The 24630-nt window shown below is 36.1% G+C and overlaps 1 protein-coding gene and 1 pseudogene across 2 annotated transcripts; both read left to right on the forward strand.

Moving 5' to 3' along the window:
* Window positions 1-3608: 3608 nt before the first annotated feature.
* LOC111889366 (immune-associated nucleotide-binding protein 9) lies at window positions 3609-5835 on the forward strand. Of its 2 annotated transcripts, none has more exons than XM_052766274.1 (5): window positions 3609-4034; window positions 4118-4395; window positions 4533-4694; window positions 4799-4912; window positions 5282-5835. In XM_052766274.1, the coding sequence occupies exons 1-5, from the start codon at window positions 3809-3811 to the stop codon at window positions 5462-5464; spliced, it is 963 nt and encodes a 320-aa protein (XP_052622234.1). In that variant the 5' UTR covers window positions 3609-3808; the 3' UTR covers window positions 5465-5835. The 2 variants fall into 2 exon arrangements, with proteins under 2 accessions (XP_052622234.1, XP_052622235.1); XM_052766275.1 differs by having other exon boundaries at window positions 4799-4947; window positions 5282-5463.
* A 6644-nt stretch (window positions 5836-12479) lies between these two features.
* On the forward strand, window positions 12480-12598 carry LOC111889368 (5S ribosomal RNA; annotated as a pseudogene).
* Window positions 12599-24630: the final 12032 nt, after the last annotated feature.

A 24630-nucleotide genomic window follows, 5' to 3' on the forward strand; every position in this document is an offset into this window, starting at 1 on the left:
CTCTTGACTAAACCTTAAAGCTTTTAACTTTATCAATCTTCTTAGAAATCGATAAACTTTCATCACTAATCAAAGTTTATTTTTTTTAAATTACCAATTGGGTATTTGAAATTGTCTCTTTGTATCCAATTAGGGATCTTCCGAAACACACTTGGAAGCTTTTTGTATCAACTCATCAAAGGTTTGATAAGCTTTGCCAATGTCAAGACCATGGAAAGTTGTTTTCAATTGTTCTTGACTCTAAACTCTAAAGTAAGGGCAGGGATGAATGGTGAGAAAAAAAAGGGTTGGACTTGAGGTGTAATTTTTTATAATAAACAGAAAGACCATTTCTTTAATCTAGTCTAATTATATTATGCATAAAGTATCTTAACTACATGATGCACAATGCCTACTAATTAACATAAGAGATAGAGGCCTAATATTGGTTGGAAAAAGATTTATTAAAGAGAGGATATATATGCATAAAAGTATAAAAAATAAGATCATTATCTTTTGTAGTTTGGTTTTTAAGATCATGAACATAGTATTATCCATGGTTGTTAAGATCTCGTTCTTAATCTTAGAATCTTATAATTTTAAAATCCTACAAAAAGAAAAACGATATTGATCACATTAAGCAAGATATATATGAGAATCTTAGGATCCTGACTAGGATTTTAAAATCTTAACACGATCCGATCTCATCTCTTTTGTTTTATTATATAGTTGAGCCTTAAAAATTCATTTATTCAAGAGGAGATCGAACATCACAAGTTGCAAAAAGTCTCATAAAACATCATCACTTCATCAATTCATTTCAAATTAGGCTCATGACAATCATGATATTCTATTTGTGATCTTATTCATGCGGTTTTATATGACCACAATGCACTTGTTTCTTTTTCTAGTTAAGGATTCTATTTGTGATCTTATTCATGCAGTTTTATATGACCACAATGCACTTGTTTCTTTTTCTAGTTAAGGTATTTTCTTGCTAATTTTTAAGGTTTGTAGCAACAAAAAAATATGGTTCATGCTTAACAAGTTAGAATTGATTTTACTATCAATATCTTAATAAACATCAAGTTATAATGTATATTGTACATCCAATATTTTGCGAGCAAATTTGAATATGAGTTCATTTTGATACGAATCACCTTACGATGACAATCTTATAAAAACGTAAAACGAAGTAAGATCTCATTCTTATGTAGGATCCTGATTGATAATCTTTATAATATCCCTAAATAATATGATTTCGTAGATTCTTTTTTTTTTAAAATAAACAATAGATTTTATAGCATTTTAAATTCAAATATGTTTAATCGTAATAAAATTCTAAACCAAACCCCCATTCACATTTTGAACGATGAAAGATAATACTATTATTATAACGAGATTAGAAGCCTTTACGAAATAATAGAAATTTTGAATTTTATATCAAATTAGGCGAATGTCCGCGCGTTACGCAGAAACATCTATATAGTTGAAGTGTTTACAAATATATGATTTTTTAAATATAATAATAACGTCATTGTTAAATTTGATATAATAATTTGTATATACTAAATTGATATAATATATTGATTATTTTTAATTATATGATAATATATACATTTATTATACCTTCATAATCTCAATCGTTTGAATGACTTCTACCCGCGAGTTATACATGAATAAAATTAAATATAATATATGATTTGATGTTATTTATAGTTGTTTTTATTGTTAATTAAGTTTTTAAAATTTATTTGCTTAATGTTTTAATTTCTATCATTAAAATTATTTAAAACTTCAAACATTGTTTTTTACTTTAAAGCTAACAATATAATCATTTATATAGAGTTGTTTTTAACTATTGTTATTGTAAGTTATTTTAAGCTACTTATTTGGAAACTTTTAACACTTATAAAAATATATTTAAGAAATATTTTAGTTAAATTGAGATTACAATTTAGTTTTTGTTTTTATCACTATAATTTATCACTTTTAACTATTTACAAAATATTCTTTAGTTTTTTTTTTAAAAAGGAACTGAAATTTATATTTGAGTTGACATTGTAATGCGCAGAAACACCTATACAGTTGAAGTCTTTACAAATATATATTTTTTAAAATATAACACTAACGTTGTTGTTAAATTTGATATAATAATTCGTATATTAATTTGAAATAATATATTGATTATTTTGAATTATATGATAATATATAAATTTATTATAACGTCATAATCTCAATCGTTTGAATGACTTCTAATCGCGAGTTACACAACAATAAAATTAAATATTATATATGGTTTAATATTATTTATAGTTGTTATTTTTAACTAATTTTTTTAAAATTTATTTGTTTGATGTTTTAATTTCTATCATTATAATTATATAAAACATCAAACATTATTTTTTGATTTTAAAGGTAACAATATAATCATTTATATAGAGTTTTTTTTAACTATTTTTATTCTAAGTTATTTTAAGCTGCTTATTTAAAAAATTTTAACGATTATATAAATATATTTAGGAAATATTTTAGTTAAACTGATATTACAATTTAGTTTTTGTATTTATCAATATAATTTATCACTTTTAACTATTTACAAAATATTATTTGGTTTTTTTAGTGGAACTGAAATTTATATTTAAGTTGATACTCTAATGTTATATTTAAATTAACAATTTAAGTATTTTATCCAAACTGTTCAAAAATTGTAGCTGTAAATTGATAATGGTTTACATGAAACAACATTTTAAATCTAATTAATTAAATATAATATGTTAAAATTTAAAGAGATAACTTTATAAATAAAAGTAAAGATATTATTTTAAAATTGAAATTTAGTCTATTTATGATTACACTTTAGGTTTAATATTTATTTAACCTTATTAACCAACTTATAATCATTATTAGAAAGACACTACAATTTATCAGTTTTAACTATTTATAAAATAATCTTTGGGTTGTTTAAGTTAAATAAAATTTATATTTAAGTTGAGCATATAATGTTATATTTTAATTAATAATTTAAATATTTTATACAAATTGTTCAAAAATTATAATTTTAAAATGATAATGGTTTACATCCAACAATATATTAAAACTAATAAATTAAGTATAATATGTTAAAAGTTAAAAAACATAATTTTATAAGTAGAATTAAAGATATTATTTTAATATTGAAATTTAGTTTATATGTGAATACACTTTATATTTGATATTTGTTTAACCTAATTACCAAATTATAATTATTATTATAAAGAAATTGAAAAGTCATGAGAGTTTCAAATGAATATGATGAAAGGAAAAAAAAAATAAGGGTTTCAAATGCATGAGATTTAAGAAAAAATGTTAGTTTTATAAGTATGTATGATAGTTACTGGTTATCAAATTCACTAAGTTATGGATATATTAATTAAAAGTATTATGCTGTAAATGTTGCAAATCTGCGATTTTGGGTTACTGAACAATCACTTTGCTCGGCGACTGTTAAGTTTCCCTGTTGGATATTAATTCAAAACTATCGTAAAACGGTCATTAGAGTTAGTCAGCTTGAAGACCTAGTAAACAACGATGTTTGACGCCATTTTAGTGTTTGTTACGTTTTCTTGCTAGAGTATAAATAGGTTTCCTTTTTTTTTTTTTTAATTCATTCAGTTTTCATTGATAATCAAATTTTCAAGCTTCATCGTCGTCTATTCAACAGCAAACCCTGGAAATTTCTTGCTTTAAAATTCGTAGTCGTTTTAATTTGGTATGATCAAGTAATCTTATCGCTTTAATCTTTCAACACCCTAATGATCATGTTCTTTTTGATAGATATCCTTTCTTTATGATGGGGGGATGTTCATTAGAGGACGATTATGAGTATATTTCTCCTGATCTAACGCTTGTATTGGTTGTGACGGGAAACGGGAAAACTGCCACCGGAAATAGCATCGTTGGAATGGATGTGTTCGAGTCAAAGCCAAGTTCATTTGGTGTAACAGCTGATACTTCCCTTTTGAGGAAAACTATGCTGACAGATGGCCGGATGCTTAATGTGATTGATACTCATGGTATTTAACATCACAAGATTTTCCTTTTTAGCTGTGTATACAATACAATCCACTTTTATTTTCTAACGGTTGCTATCTGGCAGGACTATTTGATTCTTCTGTTGGTTCTGATGAGCTTATTGAGAAGGAGATTGTCAGTTGCATGAATATGGGCACCAATGGTGTTCATGCTGTTTTAGTTGTGTTCTCAGTTTCCTGTGGCTTTTCTGAAGAAGAAGAAGCTGTAATAGGTAGATTACTGAGTTTGTTTGGAGGGAGAATTTATGACTACATGATCATTGTTTTCACTGGTGGAGATGAACTAGCAAGTCACTGCAGGACTTTTGATGATTTCTTATATGATTGTCCAGAAACATTGAAGGTGGAGTACTTAGTTACATATCTTTTTATGATTCTATATTTTTTATCATGTCATTTTCATTCATGGTTTAGATCATAGATGTTCCTTTTAATTACTCCTACATATTATGGTTAATGAAAGTTCTTTTGTTGCTACAGAAAATCCTTTGCTTTTGTGGGAATCGTTGTGTACTTTTTGATAACATGACGAAAAATCAAACTAAGAAAGGTGATCAGGTACAAGAGCTTCTTTCTCTTGTAAACATGGTGTTAGAAAAGAATGGTGGACGACCATGCAAGGAAATGTATACTGAATTTAAGGTGAAACTTTTTTCACTATATATATATCCTTGTTGTTTTTAGGTTAACGGACATATAATTAATTAATGACAAGGTTTTTTAATTGTCATGCCAATAAACTTCAGGGTCAAGCAGAAAAGTTTCAATCATTGAAAGTGACTAAGCAGTACACTGAAGATGAGCTTTTATTGCTGCTAGAGAACATGTTTGAGGGGAAGTTTATGCAAAAAAATGAAATGGTAGCCCCACACAGTTATCTTTATTTTGATCAGGGGTATGTCTGGCAAAAGATTTTTGACATTAAGATTTTAAGAAAAAAACTCTAATTAAAAAAAGTTTTATTAGGGAGTAATAAGAAAGACAGAAAACTTTTAAGCAAAAAGCTACATCTATTTAAATGTTTTTCATTAACATTTCTACAAAAATAAAAGATATACCTCCATCTACTAGCTCAGCTACTAGCCTTTAGTTTTGCCAAACATACGTACGTAGGTTTTAGTATATTTCATATATATATATATATATATATATATATATATATATATATATATATATATATATATATATATATATATATATATATATATATATATATTCTTGGTTTACAGTTTGAGAGGCTTGAACTACTATTGGGAAAAGAACGGGATGCTCGGTTGACGACTGAAGAGGCTGCAAGAACTGAACAAAAGAGGTTAAATGAGGAGATAGAAAACATAGAAGACTCGCTAGATATGATGCAGTTGAACCTTCTTATAGTTTTTTTTTTTTCTTTTTGTTATATTTTTGTTTAGTGGTAAGTTTGGTTTTGAAGTTATTAGATATTTTCTTTAAACAATCTCATTTCTATTGTACTTGTGACTCGGAGTCATTAATTAATTGGTTTGAGATATCATCAAGTGCTACACCTTCACAAAATTAAGTCAAAACCTAAGCAACTCCAAATGTTTATGAGATAGCTTTGTTTCTTGAGATGGGGAAAGAAATTCAACACAAATTTTTTTTTTTTTTTAATTTTAAAATTTATAAGAAATTAGGCCACACATAATGATGTTTTTTCTCGCCACATGCATAGAACAAACAGATTTTACATCACCATAGTTGCCTATAAACTGAACATTAGCTAGTGACTAAACAATGCAAGTGCTTGGGTTGTTGTGACAACAAGGATTTTCATTTTTGCGTTGGAAGCAAAAAGGAAAGGTAAAAGTCAATATAATTTATAGCTTGGTTTTTATATGAGCATATAAAAATTTTATGAACCATTTCTTTCTTTTTCTTTATTAAAGAGAAGCCAAAAAAATTCCCTCCACAAAAACTCAAGACATAATATCTTTTGGCATATTCTTTTTTTATTTCTTCAAGAAAAAAAAAGGATAGATGGTATTTTGAGATAATTCTATAAGAGGTACTAGAGTCTTTGGCTCAGATATGTTTAATGATATCATTCTCATTGCATTCAAATTAGAGTATACAAACTATACAAGATAAACTATATACACTTAAATAATGAGTTATGGGCCAGATAGTAATGCACTACAAGAAAATTTTGATTTAACTACGGAAAATTCCGTAGCAAAAAGTTAAAATTTCGTAGCTAAACCTAAATAACTACGGAAGTTGCTACGGAATTTGCCAATGAGATTTCATAGCAAGATTTCTTGTAGCAAAATGTTTAACTACGAAATTATAGTTCGGTAACAATTTTTCTATGGTCGTTGCTACGACGTCTATCCTTAGCAATTCAACTACAACACACTTCCATAATAATTCCGTAACAATGAATTCCGTAGCCATTTTTTCGGTAGCAAATTCCATAGCCAATTGTTTTGTAGCAAATTCCATAGCTATTTGTTCCGTAGCAAATTTCGTAGCCATTTGTTTCGTAGCAAATTTCATAGCCATTTGTTCCGTAGCAAATTTCGTAGCTATTTGGTCCGTAGCAAATTCTGTAGTCAATTGTTTCGTAGCAAATTTCATAGCCATTTGTTTGTAGCAAATTCCGTAGCTGTTGGTTCGGTAGGTTCCAAAGCAAATTCAGTATGATAAAATTATTCAACCAAATCCAATTTTCCAATTATAATATTCATAAAATATGTAAAAATGTAGTAAATAAAAATTTAATAATTACATCAATTTTATAGATATATTACATCATTGAAAATTCTTCTACAAGATTGTTTAATCATCAAACCTGAATATTAATTACAGATACAGTAATAGTTCAACTGAACCACCATGATCACACAAACAACCACATATGCTCAGCCAAAATGGTAAAACCTGCAAAACCAAATTTACAGTAAACTTGATTAAAGTTCAATCTGTTGTATGAAATCTGAAAATAAATTTAAAATAAAAACAAACCATCTCTTTTATTTGACGCACTATTAACATATACACAATAAATAAAACAAATCACCTTTTGAGCACCATCAAGAAATAAAATAAAATGGTTGACTTATCTTTTCTCTTTCCAAGCTATCACATGATGCCAAAATGATATGAATCTCTCACATGATGCCAAATCCTTTTGAAATAAAGTTGAAAACAAATCCTTTATTTTCAATTATAAAAGGTAAAGAAAATGAACCTGCATACTTATCTTATTAAGGTATTATTGACATTGTTCCATAATTAGTTATAATGTTGTTACACGTGCCTTCGAATCTAGACAAAACCAATACAAATAAAATAAGATATAAGATAAAAAGGGCTAAGAAATAACAACTACTTTCATTTATTTCTTTATTATAGCATCATACTCTTATTTCATCCTATTAGAACATCGAAAAATCTACCCAACTATTTACAAAGTAATTTTCATTGATATATTTGGTAGACTTTTCAAAATATAACGTTATAATAAGAAAAAGTTGAAAGTACAATGATATAATAAGCAAATAAATGGAAGTGCATTGACACCACTTGCATAAGATAAAATTTAAAATTTACCAAAAAATTATTCTTCGTATAATATGCATGCTTGTGTGAAACGACAGTCGTTTGCAGCCTACAAAGGTAGTTCTATCAATCAATTCAATACCCTTGGGTAGCAAGGGTATACGTTCATGTTCATACATACAAGTCATATTACTAGTAAACTACAATAGGCATAGTTTAGGAAGTTACTAATACTATTACTAGAACAAAGAATCATACAATGAATTAGTTCATTCATGAGTCAATACTTGCTAGATAGAGAGTACACACAATACAGCTAGTACACATAGTACATTACTATACAGGCTAGAGAGAGAGAGAAAGAACACACAATACAGCTAGTACACACAGTTCATTACAATACAGGCTAGACAAAGAAAGAACACACAATACAGCTAGCACATGCATTACATATACATTAATACAGTTATGTGAGCCACTAAACGGGGCATGTCACTAACTGCCATGACCGTTTTGTATCCAGAATCTCCTTAATTGGGGAGCGTATGAGTTTGCGCATAGATCTATACTAGATTGACTATCCTACACCTTGTTGCTCGCTACAGTGGGACTTGCAAGTCTACGAGTGCCAAATGTCATTTTTTACGGCGTCTTACATCGTCGTTTTACTATTGAGTCGCTAGCAGGGTACAGGCCTATCACATGGTACTTTAAATTACAATTTTTTTAAGGTAGTTAGTATAGCAGTAGTTACTTATTACAATACTACAGTACTATAATATTTTTCCCATTACATTCACTTCGTGAACATTCACACGATGCAAGGTAATGTAAAAGCTATATTTTTGGTTAATGACAGTCAGATTTGGGAAAATACACACTCTTACAAGAGTCACACACAGATACTAGATGCCTTGGTAGAAGGCTACTTTTAGTAGGAAATATAGGGTTTTCTAGGAGGTTCAAAACTTTTACATACTTACAAATACTTTCTTACAAATACAGACACTAAAATTCTTATGATCCCACCAGCTTTAAAGCTGATACTCTCTTTCAAAATAACTTGTATCCTTAGGTCAACAATAGACATGTACCGGTGCAAGGTTTAGAGAAGATGGAGCTCGTTCAAGACTCATCTTTCATTTTGATTTATACTTTAGTGTCTATTAAACATGTCAGAACACTTGTATTAAAATTATATTTTTAATGCAATGGATGATGTTATTGCTTGTTCACTACTATTCATTGTTGTGATACTGTACATGACGTCCTTTGTCCTAGAACGTTTCCGCTGTTCTTGGTTTTGGGGTGTGACAGATTAGTATCAGAGCATTGTTTATAGTGAATTGAGTATATCAACCCATAAAAGATATACTAACTATAAATACAATGGGATTAAAAATACTCTGACCAAGAGTTATACTTTTAAATAATAAAATATTTAACTAAGTATACTTTCCTACATTCATACTAAAATCCGTGTCACAATGACAAGAACAAAAGTATTACGATTGTTGAATATCACGGGTAAGCTCGGGGATGTATGGTCAGTCCTGGGAGTGGCATAGCATGATCAACTATGCTGGTCCGAGGAGTGATTAGCACATGCCCAAGAATGGTTGTGATGTGTCAATAAGTCTAAAAACTTACCAACACTACCACAATGAGAACATTATAACATAACCTAAGTCTAAAATACTATAGGAGTATTTTGTGTTACTATAATTACTTACTTGAGAACTAAAAGTAATCTTCATTACTAAGTTGACAGTTGCTAAGTGGATACATTAAGGTTATATGTAACTAGGATGTCATAGACTTAGAATCGGTGAAATTTTTGCTTTACCCCTATTCCTTGTGAATTTGGAGTTAAGGTCACTTATTCGAAGGCCTATCCTGTTTTGCTTACATATAACTGGTTTGCACTTTACAAATAGTTATGTAACTAATGGAGATTATCTAATAATTATCTAGATAGTTCGTATAATAATTATTTTCTTACCCCAATTCTCGCGTAGATAACATGGCTGGACTCCATCCCCACGGCAACTCGTACCTTTCGAATGAAGGCAATGATGGATGGTTTGGAGAAAAACCCGAGAATGATCATCCAATCCCTTTGAATGATCACCATGCTGAAGACCTTTCAATTAATGATAACTCCGAACCTAAGGTTGAGAACCTACCCTTAGTAGCTCCCATTCCAAATCCTAACCCTCGTCCGGCTTTTCATGGCATGACGCCTCCTTGGGTAGAATGCTTGGAAACATGGATCGAATATCAAGATCAACCTATGCCGTTTAATGGAGACTGAAGTTTCTACAACATAAACGAAGGGAGCTCAGCAGACAGAGTTCTACCAATCCTGATCCGTAGAGTTTCCCGAAACGAAATTCAGGGCAGGATGGCTCCCAACGTATCAAAGAGGTTAATGCCAATGCAAGGATGCATACGATTCGCACCAATCGCCTTGATCACACAAGTGAGAGATCCAAGAGAAACCATGAGACCCTGCTGCAAGCACTAGCTAAAACCCGAGCCGAAGTCATAGAGCTCTGAGTATGTCAGAGGGTGTACAAAAGATACCTACTTGATATGGAACATTAACTAGCTGAACTAAGGGTTCACCATAGAGGTGACCGTTGCCAGTAGGAGATACTTTACTTCCTTTTTTGTTTTAAAGAACCGTGTTCCTATCTATGTTCTGTGTAGCACTTATCTATGTGACTACCTTGTACTGTAAGTACTTTAGTTAGGTCTTTATGCTGTCAAGGACTTTTCTACTCTAGATGTGATGTAAGACCTACTATAAAGTCAAAATTTTCCTGAACTTATTACATATTAAACATCGATGATATTGACAGTCGACTAACTTCTATGTCACTCTTTGTTCAAATACTTTCATCATGCTATCATGGGAGTCTATCTGAAACCCACTCTAGTCGAGTTATTGAACTAGAGTAATTTAGCTCAAGGATCATTCCCAACTCTTTTTCAAGGGTTGGATCATGTTATTTACCAACCGATGGTACCCGGTTTTAGACGTCAAGCATCTTGTGACCATTCTACGAACTTACTTTTACTCTATACTAGGATTGCATCATAGGGATGTAGGTCAAACCTCCGAGAACATACTTCTAATCTTTACATGAACGATAGAAATACATCTAGGTTCAACCATAATAGCTCACAAACTCCTTTTCTTTCCATGTAGCAGAATCATGTCGTCATCCAAAAATAGCCCACCGAACAACGAAACCCCTGCCTTTCCTATGGACGCCGCTACTTTTCAAGTCGCAGTCACGACTGTCGTAACGGCTGTCGTGGCAGCTATCCTTGCAAACCGCAGCACTATCAACGCAAGCTATGCTGACAAAGGAGTTGACCACCCCGATAGTAGTATCAATCCAGGAAGTCATCAAATGATAACAGTCGTAGGCTCGCAAAGACGAAAAACAGAGAACAGGAAACGAAAGCGCCAAGCCCAGAAGGAACGCAAGCGATCCCAAAGACTTGCCATACAATAGCAACAAGTGGCAACCCCTGCCATCCCAGTACCGAGCAGACCATACGAGGGAAAACTTCCGAAGTGTGATAAGTGTAGTTTTCATCATCATGGGGCTTTCCATGAAATGCAATGTTGCAATTGCCTAAAAGTAGGGCACCATGCTCGTAGCTGTGGAGCGCCAGCACGACCCATCACTCAAGCCCCTGACATCGGAGTCAACTTGGCTTGCGATGATGGTGGTAAAACTGGACCCTATGAAGGGAAAATTTCAAAGTGGAAGAACAAGGGAAACACCCGTGTCCACATAACTCCAACTCGACACCTCGTTTCCACCACCAATGCTAGTACCAGCCCGATATGTCACCAATGCGGTGAGATAGGGCACTTCAAGAAGGATTGTCCAATAACAAAGAACAACGGTGTAGACGGGAAAATACTAAGGATCACTGCCGCAAGAGAGACTACTCTGGACCCATGTTAATGTAATTAGGGAGTTTCGTTGTAACAAACTTATAAACTGTTCAAAACTAGTGCAACTAGAGTCTTATCTTTTGCAAGATCCCGTCATTAAAGGGATGCTTGTGCTGCGCATACTTGTCTTTTGTAGTATACCTAGTTCGTAGCAATAGTCTTGTAGTAAATCTATAGTACCGTAACTCTGTTAAAGGTTGCACTGTTGGGTTTTGTCTGTAACGCCTTATGTTCAAAGCTAATGTCTTTAGTTCCCATATGATTCCGACATTATCATACAACTTGAGTCAACTCGATCCTCGCAATACCAATTTCGTGCGCACATCTTTTTCTCCGAAATCGTCATTCTAGCGAAGCCATCATCCCAGAACACCGAAGTACTCATGCATGAAGTACCTCATGTTTCCTATCCTTTCCGAAGAAACCTCAGCAAACCTCCCTGAAGTACCACTCATACAGTACGTCAATTTCAATCCAAAGACCCATACGGTTGATCTATCGCTGAAGAATGTATACATAAGGGTGGTATATAATCAAGGTTCTATAGGTTTAGAATTGATGATTCCACTTTTACTCTTTTCCTCGTTGGGATGTGAGGTTAAAGAAGAATCATTTATTTGACTACCTTTTCAATCTTAATTATATACGGCTCGTATACACGAGACTGTGATTGACGAACCATGTATGACTTTTAATATGAACTTCAGGACGGAGACTGCCCAATATTTCGAGTGCTCGCATCGTCATGTGAACAAACTTAGAACCCAGTACGACTCCTGCAACCAGATCGCCCTACAGTCTAAAAATATACAGAGATACAAGAATAGTCCGGACAACTTAGCGAACTACTCAGCAACGGAATGAGAAGACCAAGCACCTCAACTTTGAGGGCTCCGGTCTTATTCTTCAAGAAGACAGACTTTAGCGGATGCGATCATACCAACGCTAATGCACCGGATCCCATCAGAACTCCGCAGTTAAACGTGCTTAGGCAAGAGAAGTACTATGATGGGTAACACCTTGGGAAGTCCTCGTGGTGCAGACCTCGACGGGACTTCCATTAGAAATCATTACCTTCTGCCTCGCATAGATGAATTGGTTGATCAACCGCAATGAACGAAGTGCATTTCAGAAATGGACCTAAGATCCAAAAATCACCAGTTACGAGTGTTAGTGAAGGATGTCCCGAGGGCAATCTTCCGAACTCGATGCGGACGCTACGAGTCCGTAGTGACATCCTTCGGATAGGACCACTACGCCCATAATATTCATGAACTTAATGAATAGGGTACGCCATTCTTACTCGGATCAGTTCGTCATTGTCCTTATAAATGACTTACTTATCTACTCTCGTGGTAAGAAGGAAATCATGAAGAACATCTACAACGAACCATAGAAACATTACGATCAGAGAAGCTTTACGTGAAGTTCTCTAAATACGAGTTTTAGATTCGAAGAGTCGAATTCCTAAGACACATTATTAGTAATGTGGGAATTCTTGAGGACCCTTCCAAAGGTCAAAACCGTTGAGAATTTGTCAGCACCGAAGACGCTTACGAAATTCGCCAAATTCTAGATCTCGCTGACCTACTGTTGGGAGTTCATTCAGAACTCCTCGCGAATTACAGAACCTCTTATGACTTTGACTCAGCCGGGAGTGGCCCTTGATTGGGAAGAGAAGCAAGAAAAAGAAACCTTGGAACTCCAAGTGAGAGACCAAATCCTTTTGAAAGTCTCACTCTGGGAACGGCTTGAATACGCTTCGGAAAGCGTAGAGAGCTAAATCCAAGATAGTTAGGACCTCTGAGATTCTTACCAGAATTGGCCCTATAACTCATAAATCCAACCTACACCGCGAAATCAGTAGCATACATTTCACCCTTCACGTCTCGAACTTGAAAACATATCTTTTCCGATAGGACTCTCGATATCCCACTCGACAAGATCGAGATCGATGAGAGCCTCGCCTTCGTGGAAGAACCGTAGTAACCATCGACTGAGGAGTTAGGCGAGCAAGGCAAAACCGCCTCCCATTAGTGAAGGTTCGTTGGGATACCAACCGAGGACCTGAATTCACTTAGGAGTGCGAGAATCAATCGATTAGGAAGTATCCCCACTTCCATACTCGATTTTTCATGGCTACTCCTCACCTAAATTCTAATTTCGGGATGAAATTCCCTCTAACAGGGGGATGATGTGACAACCCGAAATTTTCTATTTTGTACAACCCTTCACTTCAACAGAAGTCGGAACAGTTTCTGCTAATTTTCAAAGCTTTTGGAATAAGTTTAAGTATTTTAGGATTAGCACTTTAGGAGTTATCAGGAGAGAGGATGCCGTAGGGTTTATGGTACATCATTAAAGTTCCAAAAACTCCAAGAGTTTGGAGTTTACGGCCCAAATGGCATTTGAACCGTAAACTCCATGGGGTATATATATGGCACTTAGCCATTTTTACTTAATTTCTTCCATTTCAACTAGAAAAAACCCGATTTCTCTCCCAAGGATCTTCAAGCTTTCGTCCCAAATTGTAAGTACTTCTACCCTAAAGTGTATTAAAGCTTATTACATGTCCATATATCAAGGAAATCACTCATGAATCACAAGAACAAGGTGTTTACGGCCCAATATCTTCTTAGGCCGTAAACCCTAAAAAGGGTGCCAAAGTGTGCCCTAGCTCCTTCCTTATGCTTAGGACTTAGCATAGAACCTTTCCTTGATGAGTGTAGCACCTGAAAAACACCAAAAACCTCCATGTTTATGAGTTTACGGTTTGGGAATCTCCCAAAACCGTAAACACCCCCAAGGAGTATTTTGATGGCCTTAACACCTTAGTAAGCCGTGGATATTAGCATGGAACCTTACACCATGGAGTTAGGGACTTCAAATTTCGATTTGGTACTTATTACCATGAGTTTACGACCGTAAACTCATGGGGAAGTGGTCCCCAGGCCGTACACACAAGTTAGGGTCATTTTTGGACCTTAAACTCACTTAGCCTCTTGTTTAAGCTTTGGAGCACTTAACCACTTAAGTCTTTATAGTTTTAAGCCTCATTTGGTGACCTAATTGTGAGTTTATGGTCAGGAGTAAACTCCACTGGACCGTAAACTCCAACAAACATGGTCCATTGACCATAAACTCTCGTATAAGGCCTTGCACTCCTTTGTCGCAACCCAATGGCCTCCTAACACTTTGACCAAAGTGTTTTCCTCACATTAGGATGTTTATACATGTTAAATTAGTGTTATAATCACTAATTTTATATATATATATATATATATATATATATATATATATATATATATATATACATATGTCTTCATATGTTATTAGGATCATTGGGTGTGTCTAAGTCTTCACTTGACACCAAGCACTTGTCCGACACTTCCATCCGATCCGCTCACTGCAGGTGAGTTCATACCCCTTAATTAACCTTTTAAATGTTTTTAAATGTTTATAAATGCTTTATGGGGGGATACAAGTTGAATCATGCTAATTGTTATATCAATCACATTTGATTAATAACTAGCATGCAAATGGATTTACTATACGTTAACTGTTTTACCAAACATATTTCTTCAAATGATTTTCTTAAACATTTTTACATGTTTAAAACTCTTTATCAAAATGTCTTACATACCGAATGTTTCTTTTCAAACTCTGTTACAATTGTGTTTCAAACAAAGGTTTCCTTATACTTTAAACTGTTCTTATCAAACAAACTACTTTCAAATCGTTTTACAAACTGACATCAAGTCATCCTTTCTTAGTTTCTAAACTTTTCAATGGTTTTACAAAACTTCTTTTATACTTTTATATTGTCAAATGCATGCCTATGTATGTATAGTTACATAAGTAATGTTTAAAGGACTTAGGAAGGCTAGCTCACTTTATCTCCTTTTCCTCGTTGGGATGTGGCTTTAGGGCACCGGTTATCCGTCTGAAGGTCGTCTAAATATTAGTTATATATTATGTATACATATATAGACATAAAAGTTCTATCAGTCAATTCAATACCCTTGGGTAGCAAGGGTATATGTTCATGTTCATAAGTACAAGTCATATTACTAGTAAACTACAATAGGCGTAGTTTAGGAAGTTACTAATACTATTACTAGAACAAAGAATCATACAATGAGTCAGTTCATTCATGAGTCAATACTTGCTAGATAGAGAGAACACACAATACAGCTAGTACACAGTAGATTACTATACATGCTAGATAGATAGATGTGACATCCCCAAAATCTCGTCCAGAAAAGACCGATTTTCATTTATGCTTTTAAATAATTTCAGAGTAAATCCTTTTGATTTGAAAGAGTTGCGGAATTTGTTCCCAAAACAAAACATTATAAAATAATATTTATCAAAGCATTTCATCAAGAGATGCATTTCATTATATAATCAAAACTCGGGATGTCATGTTCCGATACAGACCATAACACATAAACGATAAACATTACAAGTCATTCAATAAATATATACATATACAGACTTGTAAACAAAACAACAAGATGATCCATCCATCTTACGCCCTTGTGCCACTTCCTGTAATACAAATAAAACTGAGTGGGTCAGGCTTGGGAGCCTGGTGAGCACATAGGGTTTTCAACCCACAATAAATAATTTATATTTAATTTCACCAACCAATCACTATCCCGATTACCCATTCCCGTTATCCTCACTTTACGTCCCTAAAACAACAACTATCTCAAGGGACCTAATCTAGGATTTTCATCGGGACGGACATCACTGCTAAGGGGTTTCCTCAAAAATAGTTATCCTAAAGGCAACCATGAGGGGGATAGAGTACACCGGTGAACACATCGTTCACAACACCTACAGGTTATGAACCTGCTAGCGTTCCACTGGACTGTCTAGAAAGAGTCTGTGGTCGTTATCCATACTCCGCTGAATAACTAGATCAACAACAACAACAACATCGAGGCCTCTCATCTGTTTATTACACACCAACTATCTACCCATGTTCTACCCAACATATTAGTAGATAAGAATATATTTTCATACATAGTTTAAAACCTATATATCATTTTCATTCAATATATATATATATATTCCATATAACAGATGAGGCATACCACATAACACGTATTTCATAGAAAGCAATTCAGATCTATGAGATGGAATAATGTGAATATCCATTCACGCATACAATCACAAAATATACACATAGCAAGTATATCGCATAAAATACTTCATAGTTACTTGTTAGAAGAAAGTAACTGCACCCACACACATATAAACCACAATTTACTTAATACACTCAAACCGCACTTGTATTATTATCGTGTTTATGAAAGGTAGTATACACTCACTTGATCAGAAGATGATCGGACAACACTACGACTTGCAGAAGTAGTAATCCTCAGCAGATCTGGAAGATCTCTACAAAAATCGAACTTCTCGCGGGCAGAGCTTCGACTCGGGAACCGCACTTCTCGGGATCTTCGGGATCTCGGGACTTGCTTCGGGTCTCGGGGATATTACCGGGGCTTCGGGGTACTTCTGGCACGCAAAACGATGTAAAATAGGAGAGAGAAGAGAGAAAATAGCAACCATAAACGGCTGGCCCTTCAAATCTATTTATAGGGCAAATTTGGCCCTTGCCACGTCGTGGCAACCTTGTTCCACGTCGTGGGCTTGGTCGTCACTGCATGCGTCATCCCAAGTTGCATCTGGGGGCCTTCCGGAGGTGACAGGACACTTTCCACGTCATGGCACTGCTTGCCACGTCGTGGCATCTGACAGTTTTGGGGTTTCGCGCCCCGAACTTCAGAAATTCATAACTTTCGCATACAAACTCCGTTTTCGACGTTCTTTATATCGCCGCGAAGGTGAGATTATGCTCTACAACTCTCGTTTAGACTCCATTGGCTAATTGTGATTTTATTTTTAATATATTATAAGTATATTACTTATATATTATCTTTAGTAGGCCGGGACAGGAAAACTCCGTTCGAAATTCATAACTCCTTCATCTGAACTCCGATTCCGTCCGTCTTTCCGTCGTTGCACTACTATCGATGAGATCTTCAATTCTCATTTAGATCACTAAGGATAGTTATCTATCTGCCTTAAATTCACTATTTACGTCGCGCTGGGTCGTGCCGGTTCTGTCGCGAAACTTCGACAGGTCATAACTTCTTCGTTATAACTCGGATTTCGGCATTCCTTATATATTCGGAAACCTCATTTCGACCACTACAACTTTATGTAAAGATATCGGACTTATCTCATACTTTAATTTTGACACTTATTTTTATTCTTAATTAATCAAACCACATAATTAAGCAATTAGGCACAAAACACATAATACTCAAATAATATACTTCTACTATTTCAAAACGGGTTACAAAAGTTAACCTAGACTATTACATTGCTAAAAAAGGCAAGCCCGGAAACACAAGCGTTACAATTCTCTCCACCTTAGAATGATTCCGTCCCCGGAATCACACATCAACAAACAAATGCGGATAGCGACCCATCATGTCACTCTCCATCTCCCATGTGAGATTCGGCCCATTCGTGTGTTTCCATCAGACAAGCACTAACCCAACCATCTTGCGTCGCAATTTCTTAGTCTTTCGGTCAACAATTTCCTCTGGTTCTTCAATCAACCTTTTGTTCTCATCAATTCTCAATTCAGAGATTGGAATTATGTCGGGAACTTCTCCTGTGAACTTCCTCAAATAACACACATGAAAAGTGTTATGAATTCCATTCAGTTCTTCTGGTAGTTCGAGCTTGTAAGCTTGGTTCCCAATCCTCTGAAGAACTTTAAACGGTCCAATAAACCTTGGACTCAACTTTCCCCTTTTACCAAATCTTATAAGTCCCTTCCACGGCGAGACTTTAAGCAAAACCGAATCCCCAACCTCAAAAGTTATCGGTCTTCGCTTCTTGTCAGCATAGCTCTTTTGACGATCCTGAGCCGCTAACATTCTTTCCCTAATTATTTTCAACTTTTCAGCAGTTTGATGAACCATCTCCGGTCCCATAAACTGCTTTTCCCCAGCCTCAAGCCAACAAGACGGTGTACGACACTTCTGTCCATACAAAGCTTGGTAAGGTGCCATCTTAATGCTCGAGTGGAAACTATTATTATAGGAAAATTCTACCAACGGTAAATGTTCATCCCAATTACCTAGGAATTCCAGAGTACATGCTCTCAGCATATCTTCAAGTGTTTGTATCGTTCGTTCGCTCTGACCATCAGTCTGCGGATGGTAAGCTGTACTTAAACACAACTTGGTACCCAATTCCTCTTGTAAACTTTTCCAAAATCGTGAGGTGAAACGGCTATCACGATCCGACACAATCGTTAACGGAACACCGTGAAGCCTCACAATTTCCTTCACGTAAGAATTCGCAAGCTTTTCCATAGACAATTTCTCCTTGGCCGCTATGAAATGCGCACTCTTAGTGAATCGATCAACGACCACCCAAATCATGTCGTGACCATTCTTTGTTCTGGGCAGTTTAGTGACAAAATCCATAGCAATGTCTTCCCACTTACCCATAGGCACAGGCAAAGGTTCTAAACTCCCGTATGGTTTCTGATGCTGTGTCTTGACTCTCGCGCAAGTCACACACTCAGCCACATACTTTGCAACATCAAGCTTCATCGTCGGCCACCAGTAGTAGGGTTTCAGGTCCCTATACATTTTAGTGCTACCGGGATGAATCGAGTACATGGTTTTGTGAGCTTCTTCCATCAGAAGATCTCTGACTCCTCCTGTCTTAGGTATCCAAATCCGATCTTGGAACACGTTCAGTCCATGACTGTTTACACCGAACACCAACGTTTTGCCCAAACGTTCCTCCTTTCGGTCATTCTTTTCAGAAGCTTCCTCCTGAGCTTTCTTTATACTTTCCAAAATAGTCGAGACAACTTCAATTCTCAATGCTCTTGGCCTTTTCCTTTCAAGATTGACTTTCCGACTGAGAGCATCAGCAACAACATTAGCTTTACCGGGGTGGTAAAGTATCTCGCAGTCGTAGTCTTTAAGTAATTCTAGCCAGCGTCGTTGCCTCATATTCAATTCCTTCTGATTAAAGAGATATTGGAGACTCTTATGATCAGTGAAAAGTTTGCACTTCGTGCCATAGAGGTAATGCCTCCATATTTTCAGAGCGAAAACTACCGCTGCCAACTCCAAATCATGAGTCGGGTAATTCTTTTCATGCTCTTTCAGCTGTCGAGACGCATATGCTATCACCTTTTCTCTTTGGGTCAAAACACAACCCAATCCAACACCAGACGCATCGCTATAGACAGCGAAGTCTTCAATTCCATCGGGTAGAGAAAGTATCGGTGCCTCGCATAGCTTCTTCTTTAGCTTCTCAAATGCTTCCTTATGCTTCTCACCCCAAGCATAAGTAGCTCATTTGTGGGTCAAAGATGACAATGGACTAGCGATCGAAGAAAAGTCTTGGATAAACCTTCGGTAATATCCAGCTAATCCCAAAAAGCTACGAATCTCCGTGGGACTTTTCGGTTGTTCCCACTTCGTTACAGCTTCAATCTTTGCTGGATCAACCATTATCCCTTCTTGGTTGACCACGTGACCCAAGAATTGGACTTCACGAATCCAAAAATCACATTTGGAGAACTTTGCATACAACTTCTCCTTCTTCAAAACTTCCAACACTTCTCGCAAGTGTTTGCCATGCTCCTCTTGGCTTTTCGAGTAAATCAGAATGTCGTCTATGAACACTATCACAGATTTATGAAGGAAAGGATTACAAACCCTATTCATCAAATCCATGAATGCTGCCGGAGCATTGGTTAGTCCAAACGACATAACCAAGAACTCGTAGTGTCCATATCTAGTTCTGAATGCAGTCTTCTCGATATCTTGCTCTCTTACTTTTAGCTGATGATATCCTGACCTTAGATCGATCTTCGAGAAATAGCTCGAACCTTGCAATTGATCAAACAGGTCATCAATCCTCGGCAACTGATATCTATTCTTTATTGTTGCCTTGTTCAGCTCTCGGTAATCAATGCACATTCTCATACTTCCATCTTTCTTCTTCACGAATAACACCGGAGCTCCCCAGGGTGATGAACTAGGTCTAATGAAACCGTTTTCCAATAACTCCTGAAGTTGCATCATTAGCTCCTTCATCTCCGTCGGTGCTAATCGATAAGGTGCTTTTGCAATTGGCGTCGTTCCTGGCAACAAGTCAATACGGAATTCCACTTGTCGATCAGGCGGTAATCCAGGAAGATCTTCGGGAAATACTTCCGGATAATCACACACCACTGGAATATTCTGCATCACCTTCTTTTCCTTCTTAGCATCAATCACGAATGCTAAATATGATGTACACCCCTTGGTCAAACATTTTATGGCTTTCATCAATGAAATGATTCCAGAATTCACTCTGTGTTTATCTCCATACACCATAAACGAATCTTTCCCAGGCGGGTTTACTTTGACTATTTTCTTCTTGCATAAAATTTCGGCGTCGTTGGCGCTAAGCCAATCCATTCCCAATACGATGTCGAAACCATTAAGTTCGATAGGCAATAATTCCTCGTGGAACTTATTCCCATTCAGATCAATTAAGATGTTTTTCATGCGATAGCTAACAGGTACAAACTTGCCACTAGCAACTTCGACTAATAAGGCATTATCTAGTCTAACAACAGGCAAAGCTAGCTTTCTACCAAATTCATGCGATATAAAGGAGTAGTTGGCTCCAAAATCAAATAAAATTTGGGCAGGCAATTCGTTAACGAGAAAGGTACCTGAAGCGACATCAGCTTCATCTTTAGCAGCTTCCAGTGTCATCTGGAATGCTCTCGCCTTTGGCTTTGGCGGAATGTTGGGTCTAGCTGCCTCCTTCTTCTTCGGGCAGTCTCTCGACATATGACCCTCCTCACCACAACCATAGCAAACTTTCTTTGTGAGGGTACACTCATTGGCATAGTGCCCTGGCTTTCCACACTTGTAGCATGTGTTCGCCACCTCACATTTTCCATGATGCTTCTTCTTACATTTGTCGCACCATTTCGCTTCACCTCCACCTCCCCTCGAACCAAACTTCGAGAACTTGTTTTTCTTGTTGGACCCTGAAGTTCCATCGAACTTCCTCTTTTCACCAACATCTATTCTTTCCAGACCCTTTTCCTTCTGCTGGGCCTCCACATTCTTAGCTGCACGAACAACCGTTTTCAGAGTGGTTGCCATTTTGACTGTCGGACCAAAGTCGGCAGGCAGTCCATTAGCAAACCTCTCAATCTTGGAGAGTTCCGTTGGCACTAGGTACGGAAACAACTTCATCTTCTCAGTAAATGCAGTAGCATAGTCATCTATGCTCATCTTCCCCTTCTTCAAGTTTTGGAACTCATTGTTTAGATCAATCAGATCTATCTATGAACAATACTGCACCCTTAGTTGTTCCAAGAATTCCTCCCATGACATTTTCAGGGCTTCTCCTCGTGGCATAGTATCTGCCAACAACTTCCACCAACTCAAGACTCCAGTCTTCAGTTGTCTAACTGCAAAGACGGTCTTCTGCTTGTTGCTACAGTCGCAACTTTCAAATACCATCTCCATTTCGGAGATCCAATCCATTATCTCAACAGGCTTTGGGCTCCCAGAAAGACTTGGCGGCTTGGTGCCCAAGAAGTTCTTGTACATTCGCCCATCCTTGTTGTTTCTCCTTTCCGGATCGTTCCTTCGTTCCCCTTGAGTCCCAACTTGACTCATCATGCGACTATTGTTCCCTTCCTCCGATTGCTCGGGAATTAATTCGGGTTCCTCAATAGGTATGATAGGTTCATCCCTATTATTATGCAACATTTGTCGCATCTCCTCCCTTTGTTCGGCTAGCATAGCCCGAATCATGGCTTGCACCGCAGCCATTGTTATTGGTTCTGGTGCTGCTGCTACAACAGGTATCTGCTCAATCACTGGCGGTTGATTCCTGTTTTCATCTGCGTTTCCAATGCCACTCCTTGTTCTCACCATTTTTGATCTACACACCGAATAAGGTGAAATTAGATCCTCATTCACGATAGGTATTCAAATCATTCTTATCACTCCGAAACGTTTACATGCTAGTTCTAATATCATAGACATACGCTTAGAATCCTACACACATAAGGTTTCCAGATCCGGTCGGCAACAGACCGTAGATCCGAACAATTAATATCATATATGGCAACATATAACATTTAGCACATAAAAGCATTTTAGGCAACTTTCCTAAAATAAACTAGTGCTTGTGTCTAAAATCCAACAGACACACATCTCAACATTCCACTTAGCATTCTAAGTTTAAGTCTAGAAATCCTACAAATTCCTAGTTCGCTTAAACTAATGCTCTGATACCAACTGTGACATCCCCAAAATCTCGGCCAGAAAAGACCGATTTTCATTTATGCTTTTAAATAATTTCAGAGTAAATCCTTTTGATTTGAAAGAGTTGCGGAAGTTGTTCCCAAAACAAAACATGATAAAATAATATTTATCAAAGCATTTCATCAAGAGATGCATTTCATTATATTATCAAAACTCGGGATGTCATGTTCCGATACAGACCATAAAGCATAAACGATAAACATTACAAGTCATTCAACAAATATATACATATACAGACTTGTAAACAAAACAACAAGATGATCCATCCATCTTACGCCCTTGTGCCACTTCCTGTAATACAAATAAAACTGAGTGGGTCAGGCTTGGGAGCCTGGTGAGCACATAGGGTTTTCAACCCACAATAAATAATTTATATTTAATTTCACCAACCAATCACTATCCCGATTACCCATTCCCGTTATCCTCAATTTACGTCCCTAAAACAACAACTATCTCAAGGGACCTAATCTAGGATTTTCATCGGGACGGACATCACTGCTAAGGGGTTTCCTCAACAATAGATATCCTAAAGGCAACCATGAGGGGGATAGAGTACACCGGTGAACACATCGTTCATAACACCTACAGGTTATGAACCTGCTAGCGTTCCACTGGACTGTCTAGAAAGAGTCTGTGGTCGTTATCCATACTCCGCTGAATAACTAGATCAACAACAACAACAACATCGAGGCCTCTCATCTGTTTATTACACACCAACTATCTACCCATGTTCTACCCAACATATTAGTAGATAAGAATATATTTTCATACATAGTTTAAAACCTATATATCATTTTCATTCAATATATATATTCCATATAACAGATGAGGCATACCACATAACACGTATTTCATAGAAAGCAATTCAGATCTATGAGATGGAATAAAGTGAATATCCATTCACGCATACAATCACAAAATATACACATAGCAAGTATATCGCATAAAATACTTCATAGTTACTTGTTAGATGAAAGTAACTGCACCCACACACATATAAACCACAATTTACTTAATACACTCAAACCGCACTTGTATTATTATCGTGTTTATGAAAGGTAGTATACACTCACTTGATCAGAAGATGATCGGACAGCACTACGACTTGCAGAAGTAGTAATCCTCAGCAGATCTGGAAGATCTCTACAAAAATCGAACTTCTCGCGGGCAGAGCTTCGACTCGGGAACCGTACTTCTCGGGATCTTCGGGATCTCGGGACTTGCTTCGGGTCTCGGGGATATTACTGGGGCTTCGGGGTACTTCTGGCACGCAAAACGATGTAAAACGGGAGAGAGAAGAGAGAAAATAGCAACCATAAACGGCTGGCCCTTCAAATCTATTTATAGGGCAAATTTGGCCCTTGCCACGTCGTGGCAACCTTGTTCCACGTCGTGGGCTTGGTCGTCACTGCATGCGTCATCCCAAGTTGCATCTGGGGGCCTTCCGGAGGTGACAGGACACTTTCCACGTCATGGCACTGCTTGCCACGTCGTGGCATCTGACAGTTTTGGGGTTTCGCGCCCCGAACTTCAGAAATTCATAACTTTCGCATACAAACTCCGTTTTCGACGTTCTTTATATCGCCGCGAAGGTGAGATTATGCTCTACAACTCTCGTTTAGACTCCATTGGCTAATTGTGATTTTATTTTTAATATATTATAAGTATATTACTTATA

This window comes from Lactuca sativa, chromosome 8 (assembly GCF_002870075.4).
Source record: "Lactuca sativa cultivar Salinas chromosome 8, Lsat_Salinas_v11, whole genome shotgun sequence".
NCBI classification, from domain to species: Eukaryota; Viridiplantae; Streptophyta; class Magnoliopsida; order Asterales; family Asteraceae; genus Lactuca; species Lactuca sativa.

What these genes read in the sequence shown, in the direction of transcription:
- LOC111889366 (XM_052766274.1), top strand. Translation starts at nt 3,809, where the DNA reads ATGATGGGGGGATGTTCATTAGAGGACGATTATGAGTATATTTCTCCT. An exon ending in TAATGTGATTGATACTCATG is followed by an intron (nt 4,035 to 4,117) that starts GTATTTAACATC and finishes GCTATCTGGCAG; the next exon opens with GACTATTTGATTCTTCTGTT. An exon ending in AAATGTATACTGAATTTAAG is followed by an intron (nt 4,695 to 4,798) that starts GTGAAACTTTTT and finishes AATAAACTTCAG; the next exon opens with GGTCAAGCAGAAAAGTTTCA.